The sequence below is a fragment of the Elephantulus edwardii genome, unplaced genomic scaffold (genome assembly GCF_000299155.1).
Source record: "Elephantulus edwardii isolate Elephantulus edwardi_28Jun2011 unplaced genomic scaffold, EleEdw1.0 scaffold00040, whole genome shotgun sequence".
NCBI classification, from domain to species: Eukaryota; Metazoa; Chordata; class Mammalia; order Macroscelidea; family Macroscelididae; genus Elephantulus; species Elephantulus edwardii.
The window spans coordinates 16,694,617-16,712,930 of NW_006399790.1; the positions used below are offsets into that span (position 1 = coordinate 16,694,617).

Genomic DNA, 18,314 nt, shown 5'->3' on the forward strand with positions numbered 1-18,314 from the left:
CACCAGATGCTCTGCCGGGGAAGGAGGGACAATCTCCTCCTGTACCAGTCAGATCTGATTTGATGGTACACTCACACAAAAATAATAAAATAATACTAAAAAAAAGGACATATTTGAAGGGGAAAGCCAAATATGGAGTTTTATTTTAACGATTTTTTTAATTTAATGATTATAACTTGAAATTATTCTGTCTTTTAAAAAAATCAGATGACATATAGAATATACTGTACTCTGGGCAATTTGTATTTTCTCCTATATAGGGTGGCTATTTTGGCCAGATCAGAAATACGAAAAAATCCTCTCAGAGGCTTAAAGACGCATTGTTGGACCATGATCTTGCACTTCCTCTGTGTTTGCTTATGGCTCAACAGAGAAATGGTGTAATTTTTCAGGAAGGTGGAGAGAAACATTTGAAACTTGTGGGAAAGCTTTATGATCAGGTAAGTTAAAGTGGCTTTTGCAGTTATGTTGATGTGTTATTCAGATAAAGGAAATGGAGACTGATGTAATAGGAAAAATCATACCATGTGAAATAGTAGTAATATAAAATAGACATTCTGGAAATAGGGCCTGTTACCATATATCTTCAGAAATGGATGCAAATTTACGTATTAAAAGATGACCTTAAAAGAGCTATTAAAATACACAAAAAATTTTCAATTAAGTAGACTTTTTAGCAAGAATTTTAAGGTTTAACAGACTGGATGCTCCCTTTCTGCCCCTTTGTAATATGGTTAAGAGTTCTGGTGGTGTAGTGTATTGGGTTTTGGGCTGCCAATCCTGAAATTGGTGGTTCACCAGCTGCTCGATGGGAGAAAGATGAGCATTCTCTTCTTGGCAAGATTTACAGTCTCAAAACCTACTGCAGGGTCAGCTATGACTAAGGGGCCCTGGTCCCATAGTAAGTTTTGTTGGACTACTACTAACGAAAAGGTCAAAAGTTCAAACCTACTAGCTGTTCCAAGGGATGCCTCATCTGTTTTCATTAAGATTTTCCTAAAACACCAGGAAGGCAGTTCTCATCTATCCTATAGGGTCGCTATAAGTTGACATTACTTGATGGCAGTGGGTTAGATATTGGTTTCTAATATGGTTTGGTTTCTAATATGGCTGAACACAGTTTTGTAGGCTAATCGTAGCTTTTGGTTCTCAAAAATTAGTACATATATTTTAAACATAAATGTATATATTTCAATATGTATAAATAAGATTTTTCTCTGTTAAGAGCAAAAACGTCTGCTTCTGTTTCCTTATGCATATTGTTTTAAGTGCTTTTAAGCAAATGTATTGTTAAAGGTAATAAATGGTAGCTTGAAATTAAAGAGACCTGGTTGACTCTTAAAGCCTATTGTTTGTGTCAGTAGTCTGAAGTCTTTTGAAATGTTATTATTTTGGGAAATGTTTGTTGGTATTGTAGAATGATAGCACATCTGTAATTTTTTATTGTCTTATTTTTTACAATTAGTGCCATGATACTCTGGTACAGTTTGGTGGTTTTTTGGCATCCAATTTAAGCACGGAAGATTATATAAAACGAGTACCTTCAATTGATGTGCTCTGTAATGAATTTCATACACCGCATGATGCAGCCTTTTTCCTGTCTAGACCAATGTATGCACACCATATTTCAGTAAGTACAAATATTCTTCCCATCATACAAGAATGATTTCAGATTGTTTTAGCTTTTCTGCTCACTTAAGAGATTCCTTTTGGAAGACCCACTCTCAAAATTTAACAGTAAGTATTAAAAACACTTGTTCATGGTCCAGCTGCTTTTCGTTAAAATCTCTGAAGCAATTGGAAACCTCTCGTAAATAGCATTCTTTGTAATTTTGTCATTTGTATGGTCTTAGATGTCAACATGATTTCTAAAATCATAGGAACATGAGATATATTCCTACATCCAGGAAAAGTGTAGGATCCTCAGCTCTTACAATAGTTACTTGGTATTCTTTTAGCCCAGTGAACCCAGTAGCTACCACTAGGACATATAAGAGGGAAGACATTAAATTGTATATTAAATTGCTTAGATATTTGTGCAGAATTGGAGGTAAAACCTTTGTCCTCAGACCTTGTAGTTTTGGATTTGGGTGCATGAAAGAATGATTTAAGTGATTTTCTACTTTGAAGCTGGTTTAAATTTCACCTTATAGGATGATATCTAATCTAAACAAAATTTTTGTGATGGGATTTTTTTTTATCCTGGTGAGATGACATGACATAATTATTTGGCATAAACTCTCTTAATTTATTGTTTCTTCATCTATCTGTAGTCCCTGGATGTTTGCAAATAGTTAACATGCTTAGCCTCTAACCAAAATATTACAGGTTTGAGTCTCGTCAAGAGGCACCTTGAAAGAAAAGTCCGATGATCTAGTTCTGAAAATCCAGCCATTGAAAACCCTGCAGAAAACAGTTCTATTTTGATACACATAAGTTAGAGTATAACCCTTATGAGCTCCTTGCCTGTCCAAGTGGTATTAGCAAGTTATTTTTCTCATAGGATTACAAGTACAGATTTCTTCTGACTCTTCTCTCAAATTAGATAAATCGCTTGGAGATTCAGTTGCTGCATGCTTTCAATCCCAGTATATTTAACTAGTATATCTGTTTACAAGAAATCTCATTTGGTATAGCACTAAGGTACCTACATAGTTTGGGTTTAGCTCGAAAGTCTGGAAACGTCTCAATCTGGGCAAACCTGGGAGATCTGGCTGCCCTACTAAACAATCTCATATATAGGAATTTTCACATAACCTTTCATCATCATTGCCTTGATCGGTCTTGTTAACAGACATATTGTAAATGTTGGCAGAGATTGCATGTCTTATAGTCTGTTCTGGTTGACAGTTATTACTCTTACATGTTCAATTCATGATAGATCAGCAAGGAGTAGGGTGGAAGTCAAGGAGAAGAGGGCATTCATACCCTATTTACTTATTCAGCAGGTTAGATTGCATTAGAATCTTCAGAAAACTCCTACTCGGCACATGAGACTTGAGTTTGGGACAGTTGCCAGGGATGATTTATTTTAAAATAAGTGTTGGAAGAAACTAGAATTCCTGTAAGAGTTTTGAGATTGATGATCTGATTCTTGAGAAGATAATAAAAGTAAAAGTGTTTATACTATTAAGCAAAAAAAATCAGTGCTCTAAATCTTGTTGTATATGTGTATTCTTTACTCTCCAGTCAAAGTATGATGAACTTAAAAAATCAGAAAAGGGAAGCAAACAGCAACATAAAGTTCATAAGTACATCACATCATGTGAAATGGTGATGGCTCCTGTCCATGAAGCAGTCGTCTCCTTGCACATTTCCAAAGTCTGGGATGACATCAGTCCTCAATTCTATGCCACATTCTGGTCATTGACAATGTATGACCTTGCCGTTCCACAAACCAGCTATGAAAGAGAAGTCAATAAACTTAAAATCCAGATGAAAGCAATTGATGACAATCAGGAAATGGTAGGTTTCTGTTATCCTAGCTTGTTTAAGAATGTACAATAGCTTTATGGTACACTATTATTACCCTTACTTTGAAATTGTTTATGCTCAGGTTTGTTATACCTATTTTGTTGTTGTAACATTTTCTTAATTACGTAGATGGATCCACCTTTCAATAGATCAAGGTGGGGGAGATTTCATACATAGGTGTAGGTTTTGATTATTATAAAGGTATTTTAGTTCTCTTTTCTATTGAAGACTGTTAGCAACTTAAAGTCATACATATGACTCCAGTTGGAATAGCGAGAGTTCTCTTTCGGAGAATAGTTTTGGTCTTCAGCTGAGTGAGTCTTGAAGATAGAATCAAGTAGGGAGGCTACTCTAAGGCTCCAACAGCTTAAGGAGACCACTTGCATGGAAATGACAGTGATTAGGGGAAAATGTGAATAGGGTTAAACAGGGCATTGCAAGTCATACTTAAAAGTAGACTCGATAAGAATGAGACTGTTTTTAGATTCCTTAAGTAGGGAAATAATAATGGTAAATATGTTTTACAAAGATTACCCATTTAAAATCAATAAATACATTGAGTGAAGGAAAACGCAATATATAATAATGGGTTGATCATACATTGAAATTAATTACATTAATAGTTTGTCATTAAGGTTATAGAACAAAATGTCTTTAACTAACAGATTGAAAAACAAAAGAATTTGTAAACTTTCACTGAAAAGTACTGTTAGTACCAGTGTTGAGAAGGTAACCCGTTTTGATGAAGTATTAAAGACTGGATGACTTTGGTTTTGGTGGAGACGATAGTAGTATGTGGGTGTAGTCTTCCTGTATGTTCATGGGGAAGTAATTATAAAATTTTTAAAAGTAATTTTAAATAAATTTTTAAAATTTTAAATTTTTAGAAGTAATTATAAAAATTTTAAAAGGAAGCTAATTGCATATAATTAGAAAAGAATATTATACTTTGTAGCCTCCAAATAAAAAGAAAAAAGAGAAGGAGCGCTGCACTGCCCTTCAGGACAAGCTTCTTGAAGAAGAAAAGAAACAGATGGAACATGTGCAGCGAGTTCTACAAAGGTTGAAACTAGAAAAAGACAACTGGCTTTTAGCAAGTAAGTTTTCAGAATAACTTCATTTTTGCTGCTGCTAAATTCCAAAGGAAAATCTTTATAATTTTGCAAATGTTGAAGTGCATTGTGTATCTATTTCAACTTGGTGTTCACTATCCTGATCTTTGGTTATTCACTAATGCAGAATCAACCTCACATGTTCACTGAAGGAACTGATTTAGTTTGCTGGTGAAATTAATTAACTTATATTGGCAGCCTACCATTCAAACCTTTTGTATAACATTATTATTTCTGGAAAAATTATAGATAGAAAAATGTCTACAGAATAAAAATGAGTCTATTCCCAGGCATGACCTTTTGTTGGCACAAAATTTGTGATTTTATAGCATTTTCTACACTGAAGTTAATATGTTGTCATGTTTAGTGGCTTTGAGACACTTGAATTAATATATTCTTCCCTTATTTTTAGAATCTACCAAAAATGAGACCATCACAAAATTTCTACAGCTGTGTATATTTCCTCGATGTATTTTTTCAGCAATTGATGCTGTTTACTGTGCTCGTTTTGTTGAATTGGTACATCAGCAGAAAACTCCAAATTTTTCCACACTTCTTTGCTATGATCGAGTAAGTTCTTTTTATTTCAACCTTTAAAAAAAGTCTCACACAAAGATACCTAAAATTTATAATCTGTAAAGGTTTTATTGTGTATTTGGTTTAACGCATGAGCTGAAGAAGAGCCAAGTGCTTGAATTTGAATCTTAGCTCTATCACTTTCTACTTATGTGATCTTTGGCAAGTTTTTTAACCTCTCTGTGCCTCAATTCTCTTATCTATAAAATGGGGAAATAGTACCTGCTTCATAAGGCTGTTGTTAGATGTAAATGAGTCATCACAAAGAAGAGCACTTTAAAATAGTGCTTGATAAATAATATGCTCTCAAGCTGAAAGTATTAACTCCCCATTTAGTTTTATATGTTATTATAGGGATAATTGTTTCTACTTAAATTTCACCTCCTCAACAACAAAAAGGTTATACCGTCACAAATATATAAAAATAAGCCTAGACTTTGCTGGACTATAAATGATTGCATTTTGTGGTTTAAAACATAGTATCATTCTAGCATGTCACCTCCCAATTTCTAGTTTCTATCTGCCTCACCTCTGCTTACTGTTTCCCTAACTCCAGTATTATCTATCTTTGGCTAAATTTTTGCTAAAGAAGTTATGCAGTTATGCTTTTATGTCATGATATTGATAACTTTTTTCTTCTGTTATTGTAAATCAGTTTTCTATATAAAAATAGTTGTTTGTGAGTTTTTAAAATATGCTATTTTCCTACAAGTTATAATCGCCAAAGTGTCTATGATATAAAAGGGAAAATTAGAACAGAATTTAGCTGTTTAGATTAGAATTTGGTTTAAGATGATCTCTGTTTTAAACTAATTTTGACCTTGATTTGTTTTTATTTATTCAATAATTTTTTCCTGTAGGTTTTTTCTGACATAATCTACACAGTGGCAAGCTGTACTGAAAATGAAGCTAGCCGATATGGGAGATTTCTTTGTTGCATGTTAGAGACTGTAACCAGGTGGCACAGTGATAGAGCTACTTATGAAAAGGTATGATGGATAAAAACCACATAGTTTACCTATGGCATGAGCACTTCTAGTAATCTCTACTTTGTTAAGTTTAAAAAGCTGAATTTAAGAGTCACTTGTCAAAGTGTTTTAAAAAGTACTGTACTTTAAAAATCCTATCTTAAACTGACATTGCAAATTTATATCATTAAGTAAGCTTGTACTTTTAATTGTATAATCTGCTACCTAAATGTACATCCTATTTTCATATGATGTCATTAATTGTAATTAAACCATTATGGTTCTGCTTCCACTATTTAGTAGGACCTAATTTTTCTCTTAAAGTGACAAAACCTTTTTTTTTAAAGGAATGTGGAAACTATCCAGGATTCCTAACTATATTACGGGCAACCGGATTTGATGGTGGAAATAAAGCTGATCAATTAGACTATGAAAATTTTCGACATGTTGTACATAAATGGCATTATAAACTAACCAAGGTAAGAAAAAAGAATTCCGTTTTCCAAAGGTGTAGCTGTTATTTCTTTATGCTTATTTATAATAATGGATCTTAAAATTTTTATTATAGGCATCAGTACATTGCCTTGAAACAGGCGAATATACTCACATCAGAAATATCTTGATTGTGCTAACAAAAATACTTCCTTGGTACCCAAAAGTTTTGAATCTGGGTCAAGCTTTGGAAAGAAGAGTGCATAAAATCTACCAGGAAGAAAAGGAGAAGAGGCCTGATCTATATGCATTGGCTATGGGGTAACACAATCTTAACTTTCATATGATTTATGAGTCTAGATGACAAAAGGATTCTGAAGACTTTAAAATGTTTTACAGTGTTGAAGCTTATCTTCTGCCTTATTTCAGGAGATTATGGGAGATTATGCGATCATGTTCCCTCAGGCTGGTGAGAGTTGTCACTTCTGATTATCAACTTCCGGTCTATACTGGATGATAATTTCAAAAGTCATACTTAATATGTCATGGTTGAGAGAAAGCTTTAATTTGATCATCAGTCGAATTATCTGATCTTTAATGGCAGAAAGAAAAGTTAGTATAAATATTAGTTTATATTGAGATTTTATATTTAACCAAGTATCTAAGTCTCTCTATAGACTAATAAGAGGACTTAAATGAAAAATTAATTTGAGAACTAAGTAGCTAAGTGAATAACTTACTATGTTTATTTCTTTAAGCCTCATATTTGTACTTTTTGATTTGTGCTTGTATATTTAAACACTTTGTGCGACTTTCAGCTACTCTGGGCAGTTGAAAAGTAGAAAGTCATACATGATACCTGAAAATGAGTTTCATCACAAAGATCCCCCTCCGAGGAATGCAGTTGCGAGTGTCCAAAACGGGCCTGGTGGTGGGCCTTCTTCATCATCGATAGGAAGTGCATCTAAATCTGACGAAAGCAGTACTGAGGAGACTGGTATGCTTATTTGTGTGTTTTCCTTTGTCAAATGGAAATATTTTGTATTAGTGAAATGATGATGTATTATTTTTAATATTCCCTTGTTAGGAATATGTAAATGAAGGTAGTAGTTGATTTCTTTCTTTCTAATCTCTAATCCTTTTGCTGTGAGATTGTAATTTGTTTACATTTAAAGGATTTTCAGCTAAAACTTTACCTTTATTTTAGATAAATCAAGGGAGAGATCTCAGTGTGGTGTGAAAGTTGTTAATAAAGTATCAAGTGCCATGCCAAAAGGGAATGCAGGCAATGGAAATAGTGGTTCTAATAGGTAAGGCCATACCATTTGTTAAAATTCTAACTTCATATACGATTAACATCATTAACCATGAATGCAAGAGGGGTAGTAGTTGAGTCATACGAAAATTATTTATGTTAGACTTTGAAATTTGGTGTCTATCATTACTTTGAAGGGAGCTCTGGTAATGTAGTCTATAGGGAGTTTTACTGCTATCTCAGAATTGACAGACTGGATTTTGGGTTTGGTTTGGATAAAAATATATTTCTACTTGTTTTAAAGATGTCTTAGTTTTTTCTAAGAGCTGTCCTTACTTTATAAATCTTTTAAGCCAGTGGAAACCCTTGATTGTTCTTAATATGGAATATGTATTATGATCATTTGTCTCAAAAATATCTTAATTTTATTCTTTAGCAGCAAAACTGTTAAAGAAAATGAAAAAGAAAAAGGGAAAGAGAAAGAAAAAGAGAAAAAAGAAAAGACTCCAGCTACTACTCCAGAGGCCAGGGTACTTGGTAAAGATGGTAAAGAAAAACCAAAAGAAGAACGGCCAAATAAAGATGAAAAAGCAAGAGAGACCAAGGAACGAACACCAAAATCTGACAAAGAGAAAGAAAAATTCAAGAAGGAAGAAAAAGCTAAAGATGAAAAATTCAAGAGCGCTGTCCCCAATGCAGAATCAAAATCAGTTCAAGAAAAGGAAAGGGAGAAGGAGCCATCCAGAGAAAGAGATATAGCAAAGGAAATGAAATCCAAGGAAAATGTTAAAGGAGGAGAAAAAACACCAGTTTCTGGGTCCTTGAAGTCCCCTGTTCCCCGATCAGATAGTTCTGAGCCTGAAAGGGGTAAGTGCATTTTTGTTTATATTTATTTACTTTTTTGTTATCTCCTATTTTGGTATACTACCTAAGGACTTTGTTAGGAAGACCTTACAAATGGTGCTTAAAAAGGATTCTTTGTGTGTGTGTGTGTGTAAAAATAAGAATTAGACCTTGTTGTAACAATTTCTTTTTTGTCCTAACAGAACAAAAACGTCGCAAAATTGATTCTCATCCTTCTCCATCGCATTCCTCAACAGTAAAGGTTAGTATAGCCTGAGGAAGGCAGCGTCAATATTAGGCTCACCTGTTTGGAATACCAGTGTCCTGACTTCCTTCAAGTCTTGTGCCAAGTATTCACTGGAGCCACTGGAGGTTTTCTATTGCATTAGAAAATCAATTTTTCTCTTTTGGTGGACTGATATTTTTTACTATTGAGTATTTTTATTATAAAAAAAATTAAAACTTCAAAGACTTAGCACTAATTTTGTAAATAATGTTTCAAAGTGCAAGAGAAATTTTACCCAGATGTGCCTCACTGCTTTAAGCAGGCTTTTTTTGGAGTGCAATGATAGCTACAAGCAAATGAATCTTTTCAGCAGAATGAAGCCTATTTTTCTGCATAAATATTGAAGAATATATAGCACTGAAGACTTCTGGATGATACAGGATAACAAGATACCTCTGAATTCATCAAGCTTCTTGATGAGCATCGTACCGATGTGTGCCTTCTAAGAAGGAGTCTTGAAAGGAGTTTCGTTGTAAAGTCTCCTTGATGATCAGTTCTCCTGTAGTTGTGTATATTCAGTGAGCATGCAGCTTCTGTTGTATCTTCCTTTGGAGGTTTGTTTATACCCATTGGGTTCCCAACAAGTCGAACCTTGCGTTACGATAAAAGCAGATGTGGCATCCAGTCGTACCACCCAGCAAAGCGAAATCCCAGGCATTCAACTGCAGCACAAAATCGTGGGTGTAGCCTTCTTGAAGACTCAGGGTAGCCATTCTTTGCTCCATACTTATTTTAATTCTAAAGTCATCTAATTTCATGGAATCTTTGAATTTCCAGTACGTTGAACTTTTAAAACTGTAAGTTACTAATTCTTCATCAAGAGCACTGGTGGAATACTGTAATTGATTTTATTTTTCTTTCTTTTGTTTTAAATTGCCTTTCCCCTCCTCCTTATGTGGGAGGTGTGAAATTCACTATTCTAGGCACTTTGCAAAAAAAAAACAAAAAACAAAAAAAATAAAGTGATTGCCTTTTAATAGAATATGTTTTGTTTTCTTGCTAATATAATGCCACTAAATTTTCCATCTAGAATTTTTTAAAAGTGCATGAGTTTCAAGTAAAATTTGAAGCTTCCAAATTAAATAAAAGTGGAAAATATAAGATGATATTGTTCTTACACAGTGATCTTCAAGAGTAAACTTTTTTGTGGAGAAAAAAAATGTCTTCATAAGTTTCTTAACATTACCTATAGCTTAAATTGTGGAAAATGTGGCATTGACATATTTTTAAATTCTGAGCAGAAAAAATATTTTTCATTTGTTACATTGATTATGTACAATTTTCTTTTTTTCAACATTACAATTCCATTACATGGTTTTGTTTTGTTTAATAACAATAAGTTTATATTCATGTGATAATGACATCACGCGATTTATCCTCACAAGAAGTAGCTGGTTTATTTCCAGGTTACAGACACACTTCCCAAAGTTCCTCTGGGTTCTGAGAACTATGCCAGCTCACCTGTCATCTCCATTCATTTTCTACAGGACAGTCTCATCGAACTCAAGGAGCCTCCAGCAAAGGTTTGAGTCTTTTAAAATCATCATGCCTAAGTAAACAAACAAAAATAAATCTTTACTACTTTGATTTAGTAGATTCCCTAGCCTTAGTAAATTCACTAAGCTAGGATCCATGAAGAAAAGATTTTGCTTACTTACAATAACTTCTAAAATACTTATACAAACTGACACAATGGATGACACTGGTGTCTTTTAAAAGAAATTGTTACCAAGATGTATGTAATGGGGCAACATTTCTACTCTTTCTCCTTTCTGTGTTATTCATTCTCCATTTATGCTTAAAAAGCTGAAAATAAGTTTAAAGATTGAACAAAGAGATGTTGCTTTGTTTGGAGGAGTGTACTAATTTTATTTCTCAAAACAAATTTGCCATGCTATTCTGACTTTTTTAAACCACCTAAAAGAGCAAAAAGTAAAATTGATGTTTTGACATAACTACTCTTAAAACTGAGGCAATCTCAATTGGTGAAATTACCTATATCCTCTGCTGAGCTACCTTTTGATAGTTGTAGCATACAATCAGTTAATGTAATCATTCCCCTGGAGGGAAATACGCTGGTGCACTTGGTGGTTATGTTTACATGTCAGTATTAATTGATACATATATTTCTACATTCTTGAGTATTTTGCTTCTAAAAGTAATGTGTAGTTTGTGTATCTTATGATGGATCACTTTAGTATTGTAGTTGTATTGTTCATGTTATTTTTGTCTTATTATGTAATTTGTACTTTCTTTTACTTTGGGTTTTCTACTTTCTACCTCATATATTTGCTACGTGTGATTTCTTACTGGTGGACTAATGCAAAATAAGATTCTGTAGTAGAGCCAATTGATATGTCTAATGGCTTTTAGATATCTGGCTTTATATTTACAGTGAAATGTTTGTGGATATTGGGTAAATAAGCACTCACTTTTGATAGTCAAGATTAGCCAATGAGTCTGTGTCCCAAAACTGTAGAATTGTTTTTAGAATATATTGTATTATTAATAATAATAATAATTTTAAAAGTATCAGTTGTACTGTGAGTACTTTCTTTTAAAGTAAAACATTTTGTTGGCTTGATTAAATCTGCATTGCAATATAGTAGGTTTCCATAACCAGGTCAAGATTGTGTATGTCAATTTTAACCATCAGTGGCTTAGGGGGCTAGATTATACACACGGGTTAGCTGGTATTTTTGAAACATACTTTGAAGCAGTTTTAAACTTGCTGTTCTCATTAGCTAGATTTTTCTACTCAATAGTAGAAATTATGGTACTTAACATTTCTGTGTCTTTAAAAAATATTAACAGATAAGATATACTTAGGTTATCTCACTTGGTGCTCATGCAGCACTATGAGATAGAAAGGGCAATTGGTGATGTCTTTTTGACAATTAAAAGACTAAAGTTCTTGAGACCTTCCCAATAGCTTATTTATTTGGACTACAATAAAGATTTTTCAGTCTTAGCACCAGTTCCTTTTGTGTTTATCTTGTTTTAAAAAGTATAGCAATCCAAGGCAGTCTCTCCAGTACACCTCCTTTTTTTTAGAGGTGATAGTGTGAGTTAAAATTCAACAAATTTCTTGTCATCCAACCAAAGGGGAAAATGGAAAATGGGGTATAAACACATTTTTTTTAAAAGTATATGAATCATAGCATTTTATATAGCTTTAGTGCTTTGTAGTGGTGTCTAATAATTATGGTTGGATGTCCAGTGGATATTTCAAGAATTATTAAACCTGTGGACTTTGGTAAAGCATCTAAAATGCTAGTTTGCATAAAGATGATGCTATCCATTTACATGTCTTAAGAAACTTCATGTCTAAGAAAAATTTAATAACATAAATAAAAGCAAAATAAAACTTGCTTTCTAGCTGGGACAATTACCTGTAGTGGAATTTTGAGTGATCACCAAAATGGTAACCAGTAGCTGTAACATCAGTGTTTTGGAGATAAATTGTTACTTGCACATACAGAATTCTTTCCCTGTGTTTGTTATTTTTTAAAACATTTGTATTTTTCCCCTGGGGTTTTCTGTTATTTATTACTTTCACTTTCTAATCCATGGTAAAATAGATGGGATTTGACTTCTAAAGTGGGTTTAGTCCAAGGGAGAAAAATCTGATTTAGTGTTCATCTCTTTCTCTCTTTTTTTTTGGGGTAGGGGTGGGGGGTGGGGTCATTTACACTCAATTCCCAGTCTCCAACTGGCATATTTCTAGTTTTATTGTGTTTTCCCCCTCCAATATTTAGTTTTATTTCTAAAACTCCTTTTTTTCCTCCCTTCCCCCTCATTGTATTGTGGTTTGAGTGAGCATTTACAGAGCAAATTAGTTTTTGATTCAACAATTTATGTCCATTTTTCCCATGACTTTTCTTACAGTCCTCTCAATGTAACAACACTCTTCTTACTTCCTCACTGAGAATAAATTATATTTTTAACTATGTGTTTGTATTTGATGAAGTAAGTGTCTTATTCCTCTAACCAAGCCTTCAGCTTTTATATCGTTTAATCTGAATGAAATCACTATGGTAGCATTCTCTTAAACAGACTGTGAAAATTAGTCAAATTTTTTTTACTGTATCTCACGATCCCAGTGTTAGAAATAAACATAAATCAAGAACAAAATCCAATATTATGAATACAGATAAATTAAATGATTTTTTTTAATTTTAGCAAATATATATTACACTACATTTATTAGTAGAAAAGACACTTAGGTCTTCTACCATACAGGAAACTGTTATAGACATGGTAAATGCCACAAATAGGAAATAGCTGCCCCACAAAAGATAAATGTGCATTTGCAGGAAAAGGAGTTGCAGAGTTCAGGAAGGGTTAAATAAATGCTAATTGTTTTGAACTGCCTTTGAAGACTAAATATCAAAAGACAGGAATGATTATTCCAGATGAAGAGAACTGCTTAAAAGGATGGGGCATCAGACAGCACTGGTAGTCATAGTGTAGGGCGCTGTATAGTAGGATATCTCATAATTGAGCAGTGTTCGGGCAGAGCTTGGAAGCTCCAGCCTAACCCAGAAACACTGCCATTGAGTTGATTTTGACATACAGTGTAACCCGATAGGAGAGAGAAGAACTGCCCCGTAGGGTTTGCAGTTGTTTCTTTAGGAAAGCAGACTACTTCAACTTTCTCCCATGCAGTGGCTGGTGGGATTGGACTGCAACCTTCTGATAAGCAACCAAATGCTTTGACCACTTTGCCACAAAACCTTGCTCTTATATATGGGGTGGAGTGGGGTGGGCTGGCTGGCTGTTTTTGTGGCCAGAGGTATTCTTAGAAGGGTATAATCGAACAATAGAATTGGGGACGTTTATGAGCTAAGAATTTCTGATTTTATATTGAGTTATTTGACTCTTAAGACTGATACTGGGAAATTTAGTTGGACATTAATGCCAGAAGTAGGTCCTAGAAAAGGCTTTTGTAGTTGCTTACAATTTGGAATTCAAGTTAGGCAGTGGCACATTTAAAAACTGTTCTTAACAGAATTTTGTGTATTTGTAATCACAAACCTTTTCCCTCCTCCTGCCCCGAATGGGAGAAAGTAAGCGATAAATTTTGTTAGAGAAATCTTTGAGTATTGTAGCAGTATATTATTTTTTGTTTCCATTTTATAATTAATACTAAAATAAGATATAAAAAAACATTACAGCTAGAAATATTGACATGTTATTCTAGTTATATCTACCAAGAACATCTTTTGGACTAGCACATTTATGACTGTTTCTCATTCTCTTATTCTTTATAATTAATAAACATTTTTGTCATTTCAGTTCCTCATCAACTTTTATACATTGAGATTTTAAAGACTATTGCAGTGCTATGGCAGTATTTCTGAATCAGCTTAATTAAGATGGTGTTAAAAATAAGTGTTTAATTCTTAAATGGATTATCTTTTTTTCCCATGTGTTCCTTTGAATAGCAAAGAGTTATTGCATTTATAAATATTTGACCTTTTACTCAATATTTATTCATAAGGTATATCTAGATGTGTAGTTTTATGATGAATTCTGTGTACCTACTGCATAATACTTTTAATGTTTTAAGTTAAACATAAGCTTGTTGCATAGTTTTAACATACTGTAAGGTTAGGTATTTGATTACTTCTTATGTATTTTATAATGGATTTTCAGATTTACAACTTGAATTAATAGGATCATGTCTTTATTCTTCAGAGCCTAGAATAATCAGGCTCCTTGACCTTTAACCATTTTGTTGCCTTGTGGGCCTTTTGGCAGCCACCGAATAGGCAAAGAGAACATTAGTGAATCATTTTTAGTCTTTGAATTGTTTCATCATCTTCAGACTATGATAATTACTGCATGGTGTTATGAACTCTTTGGCACCATTAAGACAAAATTTAACAGTCAGTTGAAGTAGTACGTGTGTGAACAATTTAGGGAAATCTATTCATGGTTTCTGCTGATACAAAAAGACCATTAGTAAATTCATGTTAGGTCCTAAAGGAGAAACATGGACATGTTGCATAACCTGTGCCATCACTTTTTCTTTTACCTCTTGTAATCCAGACAGCTGACTGGTTTGACTTTGGGTCTAACCACCAATCATCTTTCATTAAATAAATGAACAAATAATGCCAATACTGGAAAACTAATAATCTTTAGTAATATTGCCTTAATTTAACAGCTCTACATTAATCATACTACTCCACCACTATCCAAGAGTAAGGAGAGAGAAATGGACAAGAAAGATTTGGAAAAGTCCAGGGAAAGATCCAGAGAGAGAGAGAAAAAAGATGAAAAGGACAGGAAAGATCGGAAAAGGGTTTGTAATCTTTTATAAATTAGTTTGGGGAAACTCATGTAACATATTTGTTGCTTTTATCGTCTAATACTGGTTTGTTCCATAGAAGTCTTATCATTTAGTATTTTAGCCTCAAAGTATGTTTGCAACTTCTTCAATGACAGGGATCTTCAGTAGTAATCCCTAGCAATTGTGCTTGTCTTTTGTATCATTTTACCAAGTATGTGAAACTATTGCAAATATTTTCCAATGCTACTTTGCTGTGGCTTTCTAGTGTAAAAGTTAATACCTTGAGAGAAAGCATGAACTCTTGATCAATGTAGTTCACAATTGTTGGTTCTAGGATCATTCAAACAATGACCGTGAAGTGCCACCGGACTTGACCAAGAGGCGTAAAGAGGAAAATGGAACAAGTAGGTAGATGTATTAAATACCTTCAAAGCAGTCATCAAACTGGATTAGAGTAGACTTTCATGATTCTCTTTTGTAATTTTAGTGGGAGTTTCAAAACGCAAAAGTGAAAGTCCATGTGAGTCTCCTTACCCAAATGAGAAAGACAAGGAAAAAAATAAGTCAAAATCTTCAGGCAAAGAAAAAGGTGGTGATTCATTTAAATCTGAAAAGATGGATAAAATCTCCGGTGGCAAAAAGGTAAATTGGGAAAACAAAACAATTTATTTTTTCTCTTAAAAAAATGAGCATATCCTGACTATTTTCCTAGTCAAACAATCTTTTATTATTTGGATGTTAGAAGAGATGTTGATACAGGGCAGGTTATCTTGTGCTAACTCACTTCCAACTTACTGGTAGACCCTACCAGTATACCTCAAATAATGCCTTTCATCTCCATTCCATTCCCTCCTATTTCCATTCATTGAGTCTCAACTTTTCTTCAGCAATTTTTTGCCTTTAGTTTGTTTACTTCTGAGATAAAATTATGGTTGCATGTGTTCTCTCAGACTACCACAATGTCAGTGTCTAAAATCATGATTTTAAATAATTTTCTAATAAATCAATGTGTTTGCACCTCTACTGGATTTTAAAATTAACTGTAGGTTCTTTCTCTTAGTTAACTATGATACTGTATCACTTGGATGTTTATCCCTTTTAAAGTAAGCCAGTAATTACTGTAGCATAAGTGTGTAGAACTTATAAAGCACTACTGTAGGATACCATACACACACACTCATAATACACAAAAGTAGATTTTTGAAAGTTTAAAGATTTAATAAAGGTTGACTCTTATAATTTTTAGTTGTAAAATTCTACATCTTTTTAATTAGTGTGTACCGTCTTAGTATCTTCACAATACTTGTGCAAGTATCCTCACTATGTAATTCCCAAACATTTTTACCGTATCAAGGGGTAATGCTGTATCCATTATATTCCTCTTAGCCTTCTGTCCCTCAACCACTATTCTGCATTCTGTATCTATGGATTTACCAATTCTGAATGTTCAGTATAAGTAGAATCACATTTTATGTAGTCTTTTGTGTCATGCTCCTTTCACTTATGATTTATCCATGTTATAGCATCTATTAGTACTTCATTCTTTTTTCAACTGAATAATATTATATTGTATGTATTTACTACATTTATCCACTCACCTCTTGGTGGACGTTCAGATTGTTTCTACCTTTTGCCTGTTGTAAATAGTGCTTCTGTGAAAGGGTTGTGATTTCTTTTTTTTAATACTTGTTTTCTGTTCTCTTGAGTGTATGTGTAGAGTAGAATTGCTGGATTATGTGATAATTCTGTTTACCTTTTTGAGAAACCACTGAACTTTTCTACAGTAACTATATCATTTTACATTTGTACCAGCAATGTACAAAGCTGTTTATTTCCCCTACATCCTTCTTTACACTTTGCTTTTCCCATGTATGTGTGCGTTTTGTTATTGTTGTTAAATATTAGCCATCCTAGTGGAATTGAATAGTATCTTATTGTCGGGTTTATTTGAATTTACGTAATTATGTAATGTTAAGGATTATTAAATTTGCTTAGTGACTTAGTGACTATATCTTCTTTGAAGAAATATCCGTTCAAGTCGGCCTGTTTTGGGTTTGTGCTGTCTTTTTGTTGTTGTAAGAGTTCTTTACATGTTTTGGTTAGCAAATTTTTATCAGATTAACAGTTTAAAAATATTTTTATCCCATCCTCTAGTCTTTTGTCTTTTTATTTTTTGATAGTGTTTCAATTTTGTTCCGTTTTCTCTTTTTTTCTTCTGTTGCTTGTGCAGTTGATTGTAATACTAAACTTTTAGGGGGGACAATATGAATATATGACTGGTGGGTGTTGAAATGAATTTTTGAGTTGATTTTTTTTATTGGTTTTTTTTCCATCCGTATAACTGTTCTCATAGGAGTCCAGGCATGATAAAGAAAAGATAGAAAAGAAAGAAAAACGGGACAGTTCAGGAGGAAAGGAAGAAAAGAAACAATATCCTTTTCATTGTAATGTTTTTTAGTCATTGTAATAGAAAGTTGCTTTGCTAGTGGTCTTGTTTTGAATTAAACTGTTTGTAGTATGTGGTTTAAGCACATGCTTTTTTATATGTTCTCTGTTGTACAAATGTATACAATCTGGAAGTGGGAGATGTTCTTGGTTTAACTCCGGTGGTGACTGAGGCTGTTTCATGCTGCCAAGAGAATTTTTTTAAAATAAAATTTTAATAGTGATTTTAATGAACATTTATAGAGAAGTTAGATTTTCATTCCTTCTTTGTTGCACATTTTACCCTCTGCACTCCCTTCCCTCTCCCTCGGTTCACTTCCCCCCGCCCCCAAAAAATATTCTTTCATTGTTGTGCAATTACACACATACACACACCCCCCCCCCATCCTCTTTGCAATGCTTTATCTCTTATTCTGGGCTGTTATCATACATACAATGCCTAATCATACATTCATTTTAGACAGTTCTTTCCTTCATCTGTTTCAATGTGATGGTCATTAGCTATCCACTCTTACTCTATTCTCCTTCCAACTCCCCATGTCAGACCTGCTTTATGACAGTGGCGCTATGCAGTATCTGTCCTTCTGTGACTGAGATATTTCACTCAGCATGATGTGCTCCAGGG

At 33.5% G+C, this 18,314-nt stretch overlaps 1 protein-coding gene across 1 annotated transcript in view; it reads left to right on the forward strand.

Moving 5' to 3' along the window:
* THOC2 (THO complex 2) overlaps positions 1-18,314 on the forward strand; it is an 85,380-nt gene that overhangs the window by 57,342 nt on the left and 9,724 nt on the right. Inside the window, exons 21-37 of the mRNA XM_006885061.1 lie at positions 261-440; positions 1,466-1,630; positions 3,190-3,465; positions 4,430-4,571; positions 4,999-5,156; positions 6,023-6,151; positions 6,478-6,609; positions 6,699-6,883; positions 7,381-7,559; positions 7,770-7,872; positions 8,254-8,684; positions 8,864-8,922; positions 10,434-10,469; positions 15,119-15,256; positions 15,579-15,648; positions 15,732-15,886; positions 17,598-17,674. Coding sequence (XP_006885123.1) covers positions 261-440; positions 1,466-1,630; positions 3,190-3,465; positions 4,430-4,571; positions 4,999-5,156; positions 6,023-6,151; positions 6,478-6,609; positions 6,699-6,883; positions 7,381-7,559; positions 7,770-7,872; positions 8,254-8,684; positions 8,864-8,922; positions 10,434-10,469; positions 15,119-15,256; positions 15,579-15,648; positions 15,732-15,886; positions 17,598-17,674 — 2,615 coding nt within the window. The remainder of the gene's footprint in view (positions 1-260; positions 441-1,465; positions 1,631-3,189; positions 3,466-4,429; positions 4,572-4,998; positions 5,157-6,022; positions 6,152-6,477; positions 6,610-6,698; positions 6,884-7,380; positions 7,560-7,769; positions 7,873-8,253; positions 8,685-8,863; positions 8,923-10,433; positions 10,470-15,118; positions 15,257-15,578; positions 15,649-15,731; positions 15,887-17,597; positions 17,675-18,314) is intronic.